The sequence below is a fragment of the Haplochromis burtoni genome, unplaced genomic scaffold, assembly GCF_018398535.1.
Source record: "Haplochromis burtoni strain Fernald_Lab_line unplaced genomic scaffold, NCSU_Asbu1 Contig_50, whole genome shotgun sequence".
NCBI lineage: Eukaryota > Metazoa > Chordata > Actinopteri > Cichliformes > Cichlidae > Haplochromis > Haplochromis burtoni.
The window spans coordinates 2,659,522-2,679,763 of NW_024582411.1; the positions used below are offsets into that span (position 1 = coordinate 2,659,522).

General features: G+C 41.2%; 1 protein-coding gene across 1 annotated transcript in view; it reads right to left on the reverse strand.

Moving 5' to 3' along the window:
• Window positions 1-20,242, reverse strand: part of rras2 (RAS related 2) — a 30,420-nt gene that overhangs the window by 2,632 nt on the left and 7,546 nt on the right. Inside the window, exons 2-5 of the mRNA XM_005936516.2 lie at window positions 4,850-4,937; window positions 4,553-4,655; window positions 2,891-2,999; window positions 1,227-1,345 (exon numbers count right to left, since the gene is read on the reverse strand). Coding sequence (XP_005936578.1) covers window positions 1,227-1,345; window positions 2,891-2,999; window positions 4,553-4,655; window positions 4,850-4,937 — 419 coding nt within the window. The remainder of the gene's footprint in view (window positions 1-1,226; window positions 1,346-2,890; window positions 3,000-4,552; window positions 4,656-4,849; window positions 4,938-20,242) is intronic.

The window sequence follows — 20,242 nt, forward strand, 5'->3', positions numbered from 1 at the left end:
GCTCCGGTCCATTCGCACCAGAACCTCTCGCCATAAGAACAGTTTCTTCCCCTCTGCTGTTGGACACATGAACAATAACCACATGACTGTCCCCGCCACTAACACATGACCCTACGCTGTGTCACTGCATCATTCCATGTTTGGCACTGATCATCACCTGCACTCATGTATATATGTTTCTACGTAGCACTCACAATTCCTATTCTCATGTATATATCTCATGTATATCTCATGCACATATCTTTCTTTCTACATAGCACTTTAATTCTTGCACATATCTTTCTTTCTACATAGCACTTTAATTCTTATTGTTTGCACTGAAGCACCGCAGCAATTTCCTAATGTTGTAAACCTCAACATCTGGCAATAAACCCCATTCTGATTCTGATTCAGAGTCACCCACTGTTTCTAGTCAAGAAATTAGTTAGTTTGTAACTGATTTCACCTAGCGACAGCCAACAACCTCTAGCAACCACTTTCTAACTGGTTGTGGAATACATATTTTTCCCTGGCCACCGGAGGTGGTCAGGGGGTTGTGGACTGGTCTCTTGGCCTCTGTTACTGAGTACATATGGAAACTATTTACATTAAATTTAAATTAACCTTGACTGTGACACTTCCATGACCACATACATTGAAATGTGACCTAATTAATAATTAATTTCTTCATCTTTACCACAATTATTGGTGAGCCAAAGTTTAAATTCCTTTGAGTTTTATCTAATATGATTTTTTCTTTTACACAGCCAGAGATTGTGTGCTTAGTTTTAGCACTCCTTGTCAATAAATGAAGGAAATACTGTCCTATTGCTCCATGCAGAATGCAGATACAGTTGTTTTATGCTAAAGCCTTCTGGAATATTTTCTAGGACTTTATACTTGAGTGGTGGGGAATTTATATTTTAAAATTCAAAGAATATAGACAGAAACAAAGAAATGTAACTCATCTGTTACAGGAACTGTTGACATAGCTTGTCCCTGTTTTTATAGTAATTTGCTAGGCAGGAAACAAAAGAGCTTAAGAAAAAAAAATGTTGCTCCTGTAAACATTCACCCTGAGATCCTGCAGTGTGTTTAACAGGGCACTCTGAGGATTAGACATATTATTTTTAAGCAATATGTGCAACATGCCTCAACACTAAAGCTTCCACACTGTTTACAGATACAACACAAAAGACTGACATGTGGACGATATGTAAAACAACACACTTTTACAAAGCACCTACCTGATTACTCTAACCAGCTCGTGGAAAGCCTGGTCTACGTTCATTCGTATTTTAGCTGAAGCCTCCATGTATGTGACCTTTAATTGTCTGGCCAGCTGCTGGCCCTCTTCCTGGGTTACCTGAGGCAAAAAGAAAGATGGTAATGATGACGTGAACCTTCAATGTAAACTGAAGTCCGGGAAGGATCATGCTCTACAATCCATCAACGCAATCACCGTGTTTATAAAAACAATGTAATTACTTACTGAAAAGCTACAAATGTCATAATATTGTAAAATATCAAATATGTCTGTCACATACTTGCCTTTATTCTATGCTCTATTGCATTCACAGAGGACAATACCTGCTTTAACCGTGACTCCCTTTGGAGTCAAAAAGGAGTCACAGGTCAGCGATCAAATTCCTGTTGGATTGCAGGCTTGATGTTTAATATTGTCTATGGATCCACAGTTAAAAATTTCAGAAGTGTCACAACCTTGTGACTCATTTCACTGAAGCCAGTTTCTACTCGTCTAAGAACAGTCAGTCTAAATATTAATTCAATCGCGCTGTTAAATGTTAATAATCAGCCTGAAGGGGAAATAAATACAGAAGAATCAAAGACAGCATGACTCAGCGTACAATGCAAGCACCACAGGTTCAAACTACTGAAATGAAAGTGATCCTTCATAACACTAAATGGATCTGGTTACCTTTCACTTCAGAAACACATATGCAGCATCCCTTTTTTTTTCTTGTTGCCATCTCCGAAATGTGTCCGATGGTTCAGAAAAAGTCCTCCGATCAGTGATTCTCCAAAGCCGTACAAACAGTATAATTTCACATTTTTTTCCCCAATTCCTGTGGAGTTGGTTCCTATTCATTACTACCCGTCCACACAAAAATGAATAAATGTAATTACTATGTAGAATGCATCTGGGACACTGCTGAAATCTGCCGTCTCCCTCTTTGCGCCACAGCTGCGCATATAATGTGGGACTGGATAATAAAAAAGAAATACATTTCTGGATGAACTATATAGCAGCAAAGCATAAAACGAGTTGGAACCATCTCTGTCAGGTCTGGTAGATGTTATTGACACGTGGGCAGATCAGTGTAAAAAAACAACAACAACTATACAGTACCACATACTTCAGGTTTAAGGATTTCAATTGAAGCTTGAAGTATTGAGCTACCGTCTTTGAAATTTTGGCACGTGGAGCAGTTTCTCATCATTATACCTAATACTGGGCATTATAAGGAAATTGGAAAATATAAATAGAAGCAGAAAATTAACATACATTTATGCTACCGCAGGCTTGTTATATTACAAAACTATGTCAGTGGATTCAACCTATTTATATCAAGATTCAAGATTCTTTTTCACCATTAGGGGGCGGTGTGGATTTACCGAAGGGAGCGAGGCCTGACTGCACACCAGCGGCTGAAAATTCATCATTTCATCACACTCCTGTTTCCATCCATCCTCCCCTCGACACCAGCCTTTCTGCAGCTTCTTTTATTCTTTCACTCACATCCTGTTGTATCTCAGCAGCTACGCTGCAGCTGCTGCGCTACCACTTTCAAGTATGCAAATGCAAAATCCTCCCGACTGGTTCGTATTATCTCTTCAGATGATCAAACCGGGTACATGTGAGTCTGTCAGTGCAATCTGTTGGACTTACTTGTCTCTGTAGTTCCAGATCTGCTTTGTTTCCTACAAGGATCATAGGGAATTCGTCTCTGTCTTTCACTCGGAGAATCTGTCTTTGGAATTTGTAGATTTCTTCAAAGCTGTAAATCATAGTATGTGGTGTTAGGTCGTGTTCCCTAAACAAACAGGTTGTGCAATATCTTCTCACGTATTGATGAATGCATTCATCTAAAAATGTACATGAGACAGACTTCAAAGCAAAAGGAATGTAGCTACAAACGCCCACCATTACCACACCCACGCGAATAGAACGATCACCCAGAGATAAGGGTCATCGGCAGTGTGCATGAGACAGAAAGGCTAAAACATGTCAGAATATAAAAAATGTCGAATGCATTTATTTAATGCTCTCTTCTGCATGCTGACTTGACTGCTGAGCCACTACAATAAAGATAGCATGTGAGGGCTAGTTTCAACCCAACAGAAAATAAAAATGTTAAAAAAAATAAGTAAAAAAAAAGGAGGAGGTGAGGGGCCAGAGTGGAACAGTGCACCCAGGGCAGCGTTCCAGCATCGGGCCCACAGACAGCTTGGTGAGCACATAGTAAATCTGGAAGGACTTCACTAATATAAATGGAGGAAGGAAAGGCTGTTTACAACATAAACATTGGGAGGAGGCTGTGGGGGCAAGGGGAATGCAGCTCACTGCACTGCTGGGCAGGGACGCAGGCATGAAGAAGATGAGTAGAAACACAGAGATCACAGCATAAACTCTATAAAGTTTCACATAAAACACTATTTTATGTGGCGTAAGCTGCGACACATACTGAGAGACATAGAGACATACAGAGACATACTGATATATCTGCATATTTTTATTACTTTTTTGCTTCTATTCAATAGTATTAGTGAAGAGAGGAAGCCTAGATGCTGCTATATGGCGTCAGTTGGCTTTTACTGAAACTGGTGGAGCCTGCCGTTTCTGAGATTATCTACATAAACAGGAGGAACACCCTTTATTCTTTTTAGTTTCACTATTACAGTAGCCTGTCTTCTTTTTCAAAAGATGAATTTGCTTGGCGCTGGCTTAAAACTGATTTACGACACTTGTTTTTACCAAGGTGACCAAATAAATCTGGCATCCTTTAAATGTTGTTTAAAATCAGAACCAATTAGAAGGTGTGGACTAAAGTTTAAATTAAAGGTCCGTGACAGTGTTACTTTGACTCAGGGTGCTATGCACCGGGGTTTAACAAGTTAAAGGACTCTCTGTGCCTCAGAGTGTTGTTAGTACATACATACGTGCATGTTTCTACTGTATACATGATGGAATTCAGCAGGGATTGCTACGGGATTCTTGTCAACTCCCTTAAGCGTCAACTTGTATAATGCTCTCTGAGCCCATGCGCTATTGTTTCAGCAGGCTTTAAATAGAAAGCTACGGTGAAGTCAAGAGAACAGGATAAGGGGGTAAGTGCGAAGAACAAAAGAATATGACAACAAGAGCAACAACAAGGTCCGGAAGTAAGAGCAACAAGTGAGAGTATCGGTGCAAGATTTATGGTTTTACTTTAGAGTCGGAGATAGAGGAGGAGCGGCGCACAAGCGTATGTTACTGTAAACAGAAATGTGCAAGGCGTGTGTGCGTGTGTGTGCGTGTGTGTGTTTGCACATGATGAAAACTGTCACTTACCTTCCTCTGTCAGTGACTGAGAAGACGAGCAGGAAGCCCTCCCCTGTCCTCATGTATTGTTCTCTCATGGCTCCAAACTCTTCCTGTCCAGCCGTGTCGAGGACTAGAGAGCATGAACATGTGCGTTGACAAAAAAAAAAAAAAGTACACACACACACACACAGGGTAGCTCACAGCAAAATAAACTTCTGAAATCAGTTCCTCAAGTGCAATAGACTTCAGGACAAAGGAGCTACGTGTGCGTCTTTGTACTTGCGTATTTGCACTGGTCGTGTTTATTCAGCAAAGTGCACTTACTGTCGAGCCTGGCCGGCCTTTCGTCGATCACACACTGCTTGGTATAAGAGTCTTCAATTGTCGGGTCATAGTCAGTGACAAAGTACGACTGTAGGAGGCAAAGAAAACGACAATAAAGGTGGATAATATTTTCTTTCTGCCTACTTCTTGTAACAAATGAAATAATGAATTTGTGAATGCATCCGAGGCCTGGAACTGCGTCGGGTTAGACATATCAACATTACATCCAACCTACAGTGCATTTACTTTGTTTCTCCATCTTTGTAGATTTCACATTAAAAACAAACATAAAATGAAATGAAGTGACGTTATTAGATGTTTTTTGTGTATGTCTTTACACAAAAATGTGTTTATATTTCAACACCATTCATAAAGCATGTCCACAGCACATTTAAAAATATAAAGTCTGAGTTAACTTTTTACCCTTTTGTTCCCTCCACTGTGTGCTTAAACGCTGCTGAAAAACGACTGTGTGCATTGATCAGGCGGCTTCAAAACTGCCCCTTCTGTTTGTCCTTTTGTTTTAGGTTTAAACACACTACAGTTCCACTGACCTCTACCTTTACTAGCATGCTGCACGCAGGAGGTAAGCACACTCTGTGCGGACACCTGCACGAAAAAAAAAAAGCTGCTTAGGCTCCGACAGCAGCCTGCTTTTCACACTAATATCTCATTTACAAGATGTTTCCTCCGTTACCGCTGTAGGCTTTGATTCTTTCAGTCCGAGGCCAAAATCTGGTCTCTTAGTAACCTCAGCTGGAAGGGTGGGGCCAGGGCGGTGTTGGAGGTGGGGTGAGGCGGGGGGGTCGTGCATTTTTTACATTTTTCCCATGTTTTGTTGTTCTCGCTCTCCTCTGGGACTAGTTAAGCGGTGACAGCTGAGGGGAGTGCTCGGGGAATGTCAAACCAACACCCTAAAACGCAGCGCGATCACGAGGACATAAAAATCCAGACAAGTTTCCCTGTCATTCTAACAATAGGCCAAATTAAACTTTTACAGTTGCAGTGGCGTTGTTTGTGCCTGAAACTGTATGTTATTTTATGACTCACACACAATCCCACTTATTTTGGGGTTAGCTGGCAGCTGAGGAGACAGAGAGCTCTTGCTTTATGTGCTGTCAGTAGCACATCTCTGAGTAATACGGAGGCAGTTAACGCAAAGTAATTTTCATTTGAGAGGGACTGAAACATTTTAGTCAATAAATATTAAGTGATGGTGGCACTGAAACTGCAAAAGCACATCACCACTTAAAGCTACGAGAAGCTCATATATGCTATCAAAACTCTTTTTAGCCTGTTGGATCATTTCTGCAGCTCCATCGCGGATGATCCATGAATATTGTATCTTGGGATGCTCAAATATATTCATGGGATCAAAATGTTTATGCCTTTAAGTCTCTGGTTGATACTGCATATAATCAGATTTCGTGCCTTCTATAGAGCCTTTCTTAGTCCTTAGTCAAGCGCTGTTTCAGTTATAGGTTACTTTATTTTTGTATTTATATATTTTTTGTCTCTTGCAGCTTTTTGCACATGCAGGTAATTTCTCCATCGCACGCTCCTGTCGTTGTGTAGTGTGGAAGCAAGGCTGGCCTGTGTCACATCCGTTCACCGCTGTTCAATAATTCATCAGTATTACTGTGCATCCTAGAACTCGCTGCACACTGCAAACCTGCACTGACAGTGTGCCTTCAGACGACGAGACAGACAGAAAGCGAGAGAGAGGGAGAGGAAGGGGGTTAAGAAAAAAACCCCAACAACAAAAAAAAATGCTGCTTATGTTTCTTGTCCCCGCCCACCACCACCTCTAGCACTCTCCCAGCTGTAGCTTCAGCATGTGACCTCGGCCTCACGTCAATCTCTTATTCCTATTCTGTCAACCTCGGGCTACGATGAGCATCGCTCTGCCCTGGCTGCTCCTCCCTTCTCCCTCCTCTGCGCGAGCAGGCGATGGAGATGCTGCACTCCACTCTGGCCGATTGTCTCATTGCCATTTCCCGTGATAGATGAGGCTGTTTTGCAGTGCCAGCAGCACCAGAGCCAGCACTAACAGGGCTGTAGCCCAGCCTGGCTGGCTTTCAGCTCGGCCACAGCAAAGCGATGGGCTAGGTGAGAAAGTGCAACATGACAGGAGGGCTACCAATAACTATATGACATGTGCCAGCATGAATCATGGGTAGTAATATGGCCTATAAATCCTCATGCTGGTCCACAACTTCATCAGCTGAAACAGGCTCCTTATAACGAAATGAATCTGCTGCATGTCGAGTAGGAGAACAGCTGCAGGTTTTGGGAAACAGTAGCTCCCAGACGCTCACCACACACCACAAAGGTAGTATCCTTAAGGTGCTGACCGCCTCTCGGCTCGCTTTTACTTTTGTGTTTTAGCTGTCATATTGTATTTCATCTAAAAATGTCAAACCTACAGCTATGAGCACAACGCACAATTAATAAATTAACTGATAAGCCAAATACTTTTTCAAGAATGTAGGCAGATTATGACTTGACTAGACAGAAATGAAAAGACTAGACGGATTCAGATGAGGTCAAAAGCTTTGACATTAAAGATTTTCTGCAGCAACATTGCAAACCTGAGATAAAATACAGTATACCAGCTTGTGTAATAAATCTTTAATAAACCAGAACAGGACGTGTGTGTTTGCAAGATATGTATTAGGGAAGATAAGGCTGCTGGAGGCGGGCTATAAGACCATCGACAAGAAACTTGGTGAGAAGGTGACAACTGTTGCTGTGATTATTCAGAAATGGAAGAAATATAAAAATTCCATCAACTGATCTTGCCTCATGGGGGGAGAATGATCATGAGAAAGCTGGTGGATCAGCCCATAACTGATACATGTGAGGAAGTGGTAATGATCTGAAAGCAGCTGGGACCACAATCCCAAAGAACACCATTCGTGATACACTACAGCGCAACGGATGGAAATCTTTCTGCACCAGCAGGATCTTTAGTTTGCTAGTGACCCAAAGAAAACCATCCCAAAGTCAAGCACAGAGGTGGAAACATTATGTTTTGGACTGTTTTTCTTTCTTTTGCTAAAGATACAGGACGACTGCAGCGCACTGAGGGGCTAATGGACGAGGCCATGCCGTGTAAAATCCCCCCCCCTCAGTCAGAACACTAAAGATGGACCATCACTGAGTCCTCCAGTATGACAATAACCCAAACCATACTGCCAAGGCAAAAAAAAGCAGCGGCTAAAGAATAAGCACACCAGGATTCATGGAGTAGCCTCGCCAGTCTTCAAAGATCTCAGTCTTTTAGACAATTTGTGGAAGGAACTGAAGCTTCGAGCTGAGAAGCAGCAGCCAAAAAACCTAAAGGAACCTACTCAGTTTCTAACTTCTATGTCATCCTGTCTTTTGGAGTTTTTTTCTCTTTAGGATTTTTGGTTTATATTCTGTCTTTTCCCACTACAATGACATAAAAATTAGAGACTGCTCATTTCTTCGTAAGTGAGTAAACAAACAAATTCAGCAGAAGAACAAATAGTTATTTCTCACATTATTAGCAGCATGGTTTGGTTTCACCTCCACTCAGCAGCAGGACAAAATTTTGGTTTATTTGACACAAATTATCAAATAAAGGTGCTAAAGCTTAACAATATGAAAGAAAACCAGCACAACAGTGGGCACACAACAACACACTGTATGACGAAAAAATAAATCCAGTCTAGTTTAGCTGTCGGTGGTAAGGTGGGTCAAGCCACACTCAGCCCTGGTCAGCTCCACAGGAAGGAAACTCCACCTCTGCAGCACGGAGCTGGCCCGGTCGAGCCTTCGAGTGGTGGTGATGTCACAGATGACATCTTACCCTACCCCGCCTTTCCAGCAAAGTCTGATCCTGTGGCTCAGTCCTCCTCCAGCATTCTAGCTATACATCCCAGCCACACACACAAAGCACATGTACGCTCACACCAGGAAATCATTAAAGGCCACGAGTAGAGGCCCAGTTGATGAGGCTCAGCAGCAGTGCGGCTTTGTGTGCTGAGGCCGTTCTGTATCTAGATGATTGTGAAACAAAGGCAGATTGTTTTCTGAGCTGAAACTAAGAAGCTGTCATATAAAGGAGAAAGTCAAGGAAAGGGTTCAAAAAAATAGGCTACAACAAGGGATTGATTTCTGATCTGCTTATTTTATGATCAATTTCTTTTGTTTGGGTGTCGGTGATGAATGGTTTTCAATGTTCTTAAAATGCCTTTTTCTACCATTTCATATTATATTTTTTCAAAACAATACATAATGTATAAAAAATGTTCAAACAAAGCATGAAGAAGAGAATCAACAGATTCTTAAAAAGAAGAGGGGTTTTTTTTTGTTGTTGTTTTTTGCATAATTGACAAAAAAGAGAGAAAAAGAATTCAAGTCTTTGCGCAAATTCCTATCGATTAATTATCCTTTCAGAAATCCAAGAAATGCAAAAAAACAGAAAAACATGATGCACTGATTCATTTAGACGCACGTCCCCCCCCCCCCCCCCCCCCCCTCCCCTTTGCTACACGAGCCACGCACAAAAAAAGCGCTAATTCAGCGTGTAGGTGCTTTGTCGTCTAAGCCACTTCATTGCTCAACACAGGAATAAAACACCAAAGCACCTGGTGAAGTTTGTGCTCTGTAACAAGTGAAGAAATAAAGCAATTAATCCCGACTGTTACGACTGCTGGCTGCCAGCATCGAGCGACGCAAGAATGGGTGATATGTGTAGGCGTGTAATCAGCATAGTGCTTGCATTATGCACCCACTTCCTCCCCACACAAACAGCTATGCTAACACTAAATATAGACCCTTTTCCATCTCACTCAGTTATCCTGCTTGTTTGGTTGTTTGGTTAGAGACGCCGATTTGACTGTTACCATCATTATCTACGCGGAACATAAAACCACTGATTCAGCAGCAGCAGAGATGAAACTGAGATTTTCTTTTTACTACATAATAAAAAACTTCATTAAAAAACAAAAACAAAAAAAAACACCCACCCAATGTAGGTTACATGGTGCACCCGCTCACAAGACTGTCATAATGAGAGGGAATGCTGAGTTAAAACAAATAGTCATCAACACAGTTGGGAGTTAATTACCTTCTGCATATGGCTTAATGCCCAATGAGAATTCCCAGACCTCAGCTTTGAGAATCATCAGCCGTAGATATTCTTTAATTAAAGAAAAAAATGTAGATTAAATACCATTAAATCTTGTTATTCTAGTCAGCATATGCAGATTTGCACTATTCCCCAAACTGCTCATTCCCCGCTCTAGCACACCGCAAGCCTACCACAAAATGTTCCCCAACTAAACATTTTACATTTTATAAGAAAACTATCTCTTGTGATATGTCTGGAATTGCGACCTCGCATGTAACAAACTGTTTATATCTTGAGCACGGCATTCTGTATTTTTTTTTTTTGTCAACGTAGCTGGTTTTGAGTTCTTAATGCTCACTAGATCGTCACCCAAACGCCTGTTTTGTGCTCAATGAACGAAAAAGTAAAAAAAGAAAAGAAAAAAAAAAAGAAAGAAAAAGAAAAATAGCTCTGCACGAAGAGGTGGGCGTGAAAATGAGCCGCTCGTGGTTTTTGTGCATTTTGCAGAATGAGCTGAAGGTGAGCAGCAAACCTCAGGACTTGTGCAAATCCAATTGAGCAAGCTTTGTTGATTCAGAGCATTTGTGACCACAATTTGAGTGAATGAAAACAGTTCTTATTCACACTGCAGGACTTTTGCCAAATGTATCAAAAGTGCTTGGCCCAGAAAAGCTATATGGCACGGTCAAGGGAAAGCTATCGCTCTCTTTACAGTGAGCGTTCAGCTTACTTCACAAAACTGACCCATGCTCTTTGTTTTGCTGACAGAGCAAGCACAAACTGCTAGATGGACTGAGATATCAGCAGCGAGGAGTAGAACAGGAGTGGTCGCTACATGAAGCGGGGGCGTGCCCCCCCAGCTGACAGGTGAGACATGCCATTTGTAAGACTTGTTCGGTGGGCCGGAGCCAAGTTCAGCAATTTTGATTAAGAACACAAACCCCACGCCAGACAGACTGGAGCCTGCCAAGTTTCAGTCTGAGACAGAATGTGTAGATCCGTTTCTGACAGCACATCATAGCCAGACATGGTAAATTCATACACTGTACATGCTAATGAAAGGCTTCAAAAAGGCAAAACAGCATAAATATTGGGGGGACTCAATCTGACGGTAAGCAAATACTTGATCAAGCAAGTCTCGATTACCTCAAACCGGCAGGGCAACACTGCCGTCTAAGGAAAGAGAAATTTGACTGTGGGAATCACTTCCTGTCCGAAAAACCATGCAGGTTTAACCTTCTGTGGACCCTCCGGGGCTGCGAGCAGCTGTCTGCAATCAAATAGCCGCCATCAGTGTTTAATGTTAAACAGATGGAAATGAAGACCAATTCCTCTGCAATCTCTGCCCTGCCTGTCCCCCTCCATTATCGCCTTTCTTTTCGTGGTTCACAAAGTTTCACACAAGTGATACAAGAATTGTCGCGAGGAGCATTGTTCTGTCGAGTACCTGGGAGCGCCTGAAAAATAGGGTGGGAGGTGGGGGGGCGTTCAGAGCGAACGAAGAGGTTTGAGGGGGAGTAAGACTGTAAGCTACATGGAGAGGGAGAGCGAGAGAAAAAAGAGGGGGAGGGAAAGGCATTAACTTCCTGTGGAAACACCCACTTTTCCCATGAGCTCATACAAACCAGAAAGGTCACTTATTCAATACCTAATACACATGGAGAGAAAGAAAGCACACAATGTGTCCACTGGCTTAAAGGCCCACGGGGGAGCATTCTGTTATAGCTGGGAAAGCTTTAAGACCGTAAACAATGCTGCAGAGAAATACTCGAACATTTAAAAAAACAAAAAACCCAGTGCTGGTCATTTCCAAAAAGCCCTACACCCTTGCTATAAAGTAAGCCAAATAAGCATCCATAGTAATGTGACTTCCATTGAATGTTTACAGGTGGAGAATGCGGTCTGGGTACAGGCGCCAAACGTTGGCATGATGCCGAATTAAATGAACCCCTGCACATCACTCCTACAAGCGCTCTTCCTCCTAATGCGCAACAGATCAATAGTCTTTTTCCTTTAATCATTGCCTTGTCCTTAAATGCCAGCAGGCTAGTGAAGCCCCACCCCAACAGGCAAACCCTCGACATAACACACACATCTATCCAGCACTGTGACCTTACTGGAAATTCAGATTTACTTCACTTCAATTTTATTTATTTTATTTATACAAATCACGACAACAGTCGCCTGAAATTGTAAGGTAGACCCTACAATAATACATACAGAGAAAACCCAACAATTATATGAGCCCCTATGAGCAAGCACTTTGGCGAAAGTGGGAAGGAAAAACTCCCTTTTAACAGGAAGAAACCTCCGGCAGAACCAGGCTCAGGTTCTGCCAGAGTTCCCCATAGGCAACTGAAATGATGGCAAGAACGATAAAACGTAAGGTCAAAATTGTTTAAAATAAAGCATATAACATTGATTTTGTCTTTAATGGTGGTTCTTTTATAATTAGATCAGAAATATTCTAAGAGAGAAACATGACACAACATAGAAATTTACAGGTGACTCACGCTACAGTTGTCTAATGGCAAAAGTGGTGACTGTCCTGACCCATGACCTTAAATAATCATCACTCGAGCTGGAAAAGCTAGTAATGTTGTTGTGCTGATGTATGACAGTCTTCTATGGGTGGTGGCAGACTCATGCACTTATTATTTTAGTAAAGATGTAGGTGAGTGTATCTCTTGTTCTTCTTTTTCAAAACTCCAAACAAGTTCCTCTTTAATCTTTTTCATGTACTGTAAAGTCTTTTATAGCCTTGGTTCTGTGGCCCTCCTATAATATTTGATTACTATTATTATTATTCCTATATTTGAGCGTGTGTTTGCCTCAAGGCACTTTATATTTAAAGGTAAAGACCCTACGATAATACAGAGCAAACCCCAACAGTTAGACGACCCCTATCAGCAAGCACTTGACAAGAGTAGGAAGGAAAATCTTCCTTTTAACTGAAGGAAACTTTTGGCAGAAGCTTTCATTTTGAACTATAATTTAATTATTTCATGAAAATGCCTTTATTAATTCCGTACTGTGAGATTGAAGTCCCAACTTTCCCACAAAAGTACAATAGTAGTGTTGGGATGATCACTAGTCTGAAACTTATTTAACGAGGTCAAAACAGTCCCTTGCAAATATTAGCTTTACAACCTCTATGTGCAACTTAATACCTATTATAATTTCCCAATGGCCACACACTCCACAGCAAAGATATCCACAAAGTCTTCACAATTAAGGAGCACACATAAGATAGTAAAATAAAACATAAAACACTGATTTTATTTTCAGAGAACTAGTTGAAGTCACTACAACCCAACATTTTGGTTCGACCTCCTACATTTTCAATAAGTACAACTATTTTTACTTTGACATGTTCATTGATTTTTATGTAGGTTTCTTTCCCTGCTTGGGTTATTCGCACTGTTTGACTCCTTCTTAACTAATTCTTGTTGTCATCGCCCAACAATGACTATTTTCATCCAAGTAGCCATTAATGCGGCATAAATGAACGCTACATTGATTTATTACAACTATTCTGGACGCATTGTTAGGATAAAACAAGTCAAGTAGGCTATGCGAGCTGAATGGCCAGCCTGCACTCATGGCTTTAGATATGGGGACAGCACCCATGCAGAGAATAAAGCACAGGATAAATGTCCCACCAAGTAGGCCAACTCCTGATGCAGTCAACCCCCTGCTCTCCTCTAACCTCTCTGGCATTAAGACTTCAATCACTCTGCTAAATATCAATGCGTGCCGGACTGAACACTTTTGAACCCGCTCAAAGGCGCAGAATCAAAGCGGTGCCATTTAAAGGCCTTTTTTCTACCAGATCACTTGGCACAAAGCCACCTACTTGCTCTATAGTGGCTACACAGCACACTGTTTCTTTATCTCAGTTTCATAAGCCAATTCTCTTGAATCATAAGCAGACGCGTGGCAGACGCATGTGTCGTTCAGAGACGTTCTAGGTGATCGTGCGATCTCACTAATGTTCCTTCTCCCTCTGCATTAAGCCAACCCTAAACCCTAAAGTCACTGTTCATCGACGCCGGTTTTCTCTTTTCGGCTTTTTGCTGTTTTGCTGGAGGGAACAGAAAATAAAAGGCTCAACCGAAAAATATCTAAAAAAGACACAGTGAGCCCCTTTGACTGTTTTGACATTTCTTCCTTAATGTCTTCTTCTGTGGAGGCTGGGGAAAAAACTAGACCCATGTGAGGTTGCCTCAAAACTTACAAACGAAATTGGAAAGATCTGATCATTTACAGGTGAAAGGTGCTGACATAAATGTGCTTGACATCATGCATTAGATGACAAAAGAGAATCCAAAAAAAATCCTTTTTTTTACGACTTAAAACTAAACAGTAATCACATAACAGTAATGAAGGTTATGATCTATTTAGGCACAGACCCTCCTAGTTTAGGTACACACAAGTTATGTAATGATACACTGAGCGTGAGCCTCGCTGGTTACCCGACATGTAATACAGCTCCATGTTTACATATGTTCTTGCTTCACTCTGGGCTTTATTCAATTCTTCTTCCTCTGCTTGTGTTTGTGCAGAAGTAGCGCTGCACGCGTGCTCATCGACAAAGCGGCACTGTGACAACTCAGCGAGAGGACACCAGCTACCGCAGCGGCTACGAGGACAGAGAAACTACTGTGTGACTTTCAGAAACCCCACACAAAGTCATTCAGTGGAGTGCGTCTCGCAGTCTATGGTTCTCGGGAAAACCGTATGACTGACCAAATAATGGTAACGCTGATCAGTGATGTAAAATACACAGGCCATAGTTTTATTTATAACTGAATGCTTATAGCTGACACACGATGCTACAATAAACATTTGTCTCTTATTATCTGCTTTAAAACAAGGCAGATACCTCTAAAGCCCTTAACTGTACTGCATCTGAGTGTGTGTGTTATCATCTTCTCCCTTTTCTCCCTACTGGGACAAGCGCTCAATGTGTATTTCTGCAATGGTGTGCTCTGCTGCAGACCATAATTCCTAGCATGGGGTGATATGTCACAGGAAATGGGTCCACTGACTGGCATCATGTCAGACGCCGCAGCATTAGTGCCGTGTGCTTTTAAACCAGCAGCCCTACATCACAGGCAGCAGAAAAGTTATTACTCCAACAGGCGCCTTCTTATAAATAAGTCCTAATGGATCTGCGCTTCACCTTCTCCCGGTTCCTCTCTGTTGATCTTGTCACCCTGTTGTTGATTCTGACAACCACCGTGTCAGAATCAACAATTGTGTATCTGACAATAACTTGTTATTTTTATATATATATAATACTAGGCATATATATTATATATATATATATAAAACACCCAGCACGCCCCTGCGGGCGGTTTATCCTTCAAGCTCGGGTCCTCTACCAGAGGCCTGGGAGCTTGAGGGTCCTGCGCAGTATCTTAGCTGTTCCCAGGACTGCGCTCTTCTGGACAGAGATCTCCGATGTTATTCCCGGGATCTGCTGGAGCCACTCGCCTAGCTTGGGAGTCACCGCACCTAGTGCTCCAATTACCACGGGGACCACCGTTACCTTCACCCTACATATATTCTTAAGGTTGAAATATATCTAATATATATATACATATATATATATATATATATATATATATATATATTATATTATATAATATAACTACCATAAATCACAATATTAATTATTATATATAGAATATAGATATATATCTATATTCTATATATATATATATATAGATATTTATATATTTAAAAGGGTGCAAAATGTCAGGCAGTGTGACCACGATATATGCATGCACCTTTTTAGTCATTTATGTTGGTAACTCCTCCCACAGTGATTTTTTTCTTCTTTTTTTGTTCAACTGACACTGTATATATTCAAAGTGCCATCATTAAAATCGAAACGGCGGTTGTCTTTTTTGTGTGCAGGGGGCAGAGTGTCACATTCGTTAACTAGTCCCCCAAAGTCCAAAGAGGCTTGCCTGTGAGACAACAATGTTTTGGTTAGACATACTAAGCACGCTGTTTTTTACACAGCTGTTGACTTTGTGCGCACTGGTGTGTGCCAAATAAAAATTCGGGTTAGTCGACACCAACTGGTGTCACGCACACGGTCGCATACAGTTGCTGTGTGTCAGATCAGCGCAGCAGTCACACAACAGCTGCGTCGCAAACCAAATTCAGATATTCCTGAGTGTATCTACGCGCTTACCTGACGCTCTCTGATCATCCACTTGCATTTTATCAGTGGCAGAAAGAACACGAGGCCCAATTGGCCATTGTCGCAGACACATTTGGACAGTGAGTAGTGCTATACCGTCACCTGTTGAGGGGTTGTCTCATTCCGTGCCTCACCTCCCCCTGATGGACAGCAGGTGCCCCACAGGCTTCTGGACACTGTCTGCTCGAGATGTGCCAAATGTCCACCAGCTGCCTGGCAGGCAGTTCAGAGCACGGCATCAGCGACAAGCACACGGACATAAAAAGAACCACTCAGAGCGCTCTGTTGACTAAGGTTCAGAAAAATGTCCCCCCCCCCCCACTTTTGGCAAACAACAAAAGACGCTTCAATTAGCCGTGTAACTAGTCACGCCAATAATGAAATCAACACTGCTTACTATTTTAAAAGTCAGCAGAATTATCTGTAGCACCATTAATAAATATAAGCTTATCATAAAAAAGATGACTTACCTTTGAAATGCTAAATGTTAAAAGGTGTGGTGGAGTGGGATGCTAAAATAAGCAGCCTGCATGTTGGTTTCCCATAGCCAGAGCTGTTGTTATATGACTCTGAGATGTGAGACCTGATACTGTGAGTAGTTATTCTGAAACAGACAGATGTGTGAATACAGAACAATAGCCAAAAACAACACGGACGAACCCGCCGTCCTCTCTGTCTGTCTGACTATGTGAGGGGCTTCGACTAGAAAACAAGGGAGTATATTTCAATTTTTTTCCGCTATTAGAAGGACATCCAACAAAATATACATGGGTAACTGCATGTTCTGCAGAAAATTTAGGCTTTGATCAAACTGAAAAAGGAAAACTGTGATTTCTAGTTCCACATCATATCCGTCACTTGTTGGCTTTATACAATGATATTAAATTGCATGAAAAATAAGGAAAAATTCCGTTAACATCTTATGATATAAAGTTAAGAATGAATGTTGTCTTAATGATCTTCAGTACTGTAGAAATAAAACCTGGAAACGATGCAGCTTTTCAATCAATATGACAAACGCAAATGCAATTTTAAAAATGGTAATAAATCAAGGAAGTAAACAACTGAATTAGGGCTGTTCAATATAACGATTTATATCGGATGACAATTTTTTTTGTTTTGATGGTCACTGTAGTGGCTATATTAATTTCCTAAAGTTCTCTCTTTCTCTTATATTTAATATAACCACATAACAGACGGACAAGCACCTGTTTTTATGCGTTGTTAGCAAAAACGACGATAAAACCATCCCGTATCCGCTTATTTTCCACATAAACCTTTCACAATAAAGCTCAAGATCCTGTTGAGACTTTTCAAAATAAACGGAACCCCGTGAAATAGTATGCAGAGTATTTACGGATGAGAAGCAAAAAAGAGCCGTCAGGTGCTAAAAAATAAACCTTAGACTCAAACATTAGAACAGGCTTTTTCCCGCAGCACACCATATAATAAATACTTACAAAGAAAAAGGCGGCCGTTGAAACTTATATCTAAAAATATATAGTTTCAAGCATCGGTTAAAACACTCGACTCCAGGTACACGACGCCCAGCTGGAAACACTAGATTCACAGAATTTACAGAAAATGTTAAATTTTTGTGATTTATATTGTTATCGGGCGATAGATGTCTTATATCGGGATATGCGATTTTGGTCATATCGCACAGCCCTAAACTGAATACAGTTTGTAAATGAACAAAACTAGAATCACACCGAGCAAAACTTAGACGCACGAGCCTTTTTGTCATCATTACAAACTTGACATAAGGCTGCAGGTGGGCTCTGTTTGCTCAGATCTCTCAGCGTTAAAACTGTAAGCCTAACAAAGGAAACTAGCTTTGAGGTGAAATCTGAGACAATGTTCCGAGCGTTTACTCGCAAAGTCCATGGGGGTGGACATGGTTGCCAACATACCAACATTATCTGTTTTTAAATGACTGTCATTTATGGCACTGCTGACGGTGATGATGTGTGAATGGCTCGTTGCACACGTCCTACGCCAGCTTGATGCCCGGCCTACAGACAGTGGAAATACTAATAATGCATTCTGCATGGAGAAGTTACTTTGTTCAGCCAAACTTTGCTTTGATTTCATATTTACACCCTGCAAATTACGCTGACTTGTTTTCTAACTCCTACTTGCTTTCATTATTAGTAATGATTAGTCAACAGTAATCATAGCTGTCACCTGCTTCATCCTACCCTCCTTGACTTTTTTGAACATTAAGCTGCATTTTCGGACTATTTGTCACTATATAGTGTAATTATCACCATTCAAAACAGCAAATTATCCTTTTTTAACCATGAAATCATCATGCACTTGAAAGCTGGTTTGTCGTCCAGTACTTTTTAAATTCTTGAAGATATTCTAGATGTTGCCCTGACTGTAGTGGTGGAGTTAACAGACTAGACATCAGGACAGTGGCGCAAACTCAAGTGTGTCTTTATGGTAAGAGACTAGTCAGCGACCCCCTGGCAACCTCTAACTGCTAGGGAAAAATATGAAGTCCACAACTGGTTGGCAATTGGTCACCTGTAGTTTGCATGGAAACCAGCAATTTGTTTGGAAACACTTGGCAACTAACCACTGAGCATAAGTAAAACCTTGGAAGAGTGTGACACAAACCGGAATGTTTGCCTTCAAAGGAAAAGCTTCAGGCAACACATTTCAAACAGCACAACTTTTACTTTGAAGTTGAACACTGTTTTCCACAGTTATGCCACCAGCAGATAAGTCACAAACTATGGAAAACCTTGGCAATCTGCTAGCAACAAAAGCAGTAGCAAGGTGGTTTTTGGTCCAGCATCATAAATCCTTTTTTTAGCTGGCCACTACCAGCAACCAACCAAGTGGTCAGCAACTTTTCCCTAGCGACCTGTGGTGACCAGGTGTCACTAATTGTTCTCTAAGTCTGTGTGACATGGCAGTAACATCCTTGTGAGTAGGAAAAATTGGTTGCTCAGTGATTGCATTCAGTTTTTCATATTCGGCAACCAGCTGCAAGTAGTTACAGTGGCAAACTGGTTGCCCAGAGGTCAGATTGGCAAAATGTTTCCAAACAATCATGGTTCCTCTTGGATTGACAGCAACCATTATCAAACTTGCCAACAATTTGCAACGAGTCTGAATCACTCTGTGCTGATGAATGAAACTCATCTGCAATGCATCTCTTTGCAACTGGGGACTCGACTCAGGTGGTGGCAACCTGGTTGCATTCTATCTGCATGCCCATACCTAAATCAAGGTTTCTGGGTGCCTATGTCATTTTATAGTTAAACTGCCATTCTTAAATCACTTCCAGTCAAGGAATTTCTGTTTCAAATTTATAAGGTTCTGGCTGGACTCTGAATGGAAGTAGTTACTTTTAATGTAGCTTTCTCTGCACGCAGATGGCAACAAATTTGCGACTTTTATCACAATCATTCACAGTTAGTTGCAGCTTTGTCCTGTCTTTCTCCCCTCAACCCAAATCTGCCGTGTCAGATGGCTGCCCTTCCCTGAACTTGTTTCTGACAGAAGTTTCTTCCTAGTTTTTCCTTCCCACTGTCGCACCAAGTGGTTGCTCATAGGGTTTGTCTAATTGTTGGGGTTTACCTTACAATATAAAGCAAACTGAGGCGTCTGTTGTTGTGATTTTGCATATAAAAAAACTGAATTCAATCAAATTGACGTTAATCTTTATATTTTCACAAAAAGACTGCATATAATTGTCAACTTGACCTCATTCAATCACAAAATGAGAGAAGACTGAGTCCATCTGATTACCTTTTCAATAAAAATGTAATAAGATGGTAACTGCACAACTCTGAAGTGACCATTTCAGAGGCAGCATCCACTGCGTACGGTAACAATAACTTTGGTCATGCTGCAGTCTCCAACCGCTGGTTTTCCTAATGTGACCATAACAGTAATTGCATGCTATTTTATGAATTACATTGTTGGAGTTTATGACTAATTCCCCCATAATTTCTCTTTTCCAATATGTATGTATGTATGTATGTATGTATGTATGTATGTATGTATGTATGTATGTATGTATGTATGTATGTATGTATGTATGTATGTATGTATGTAT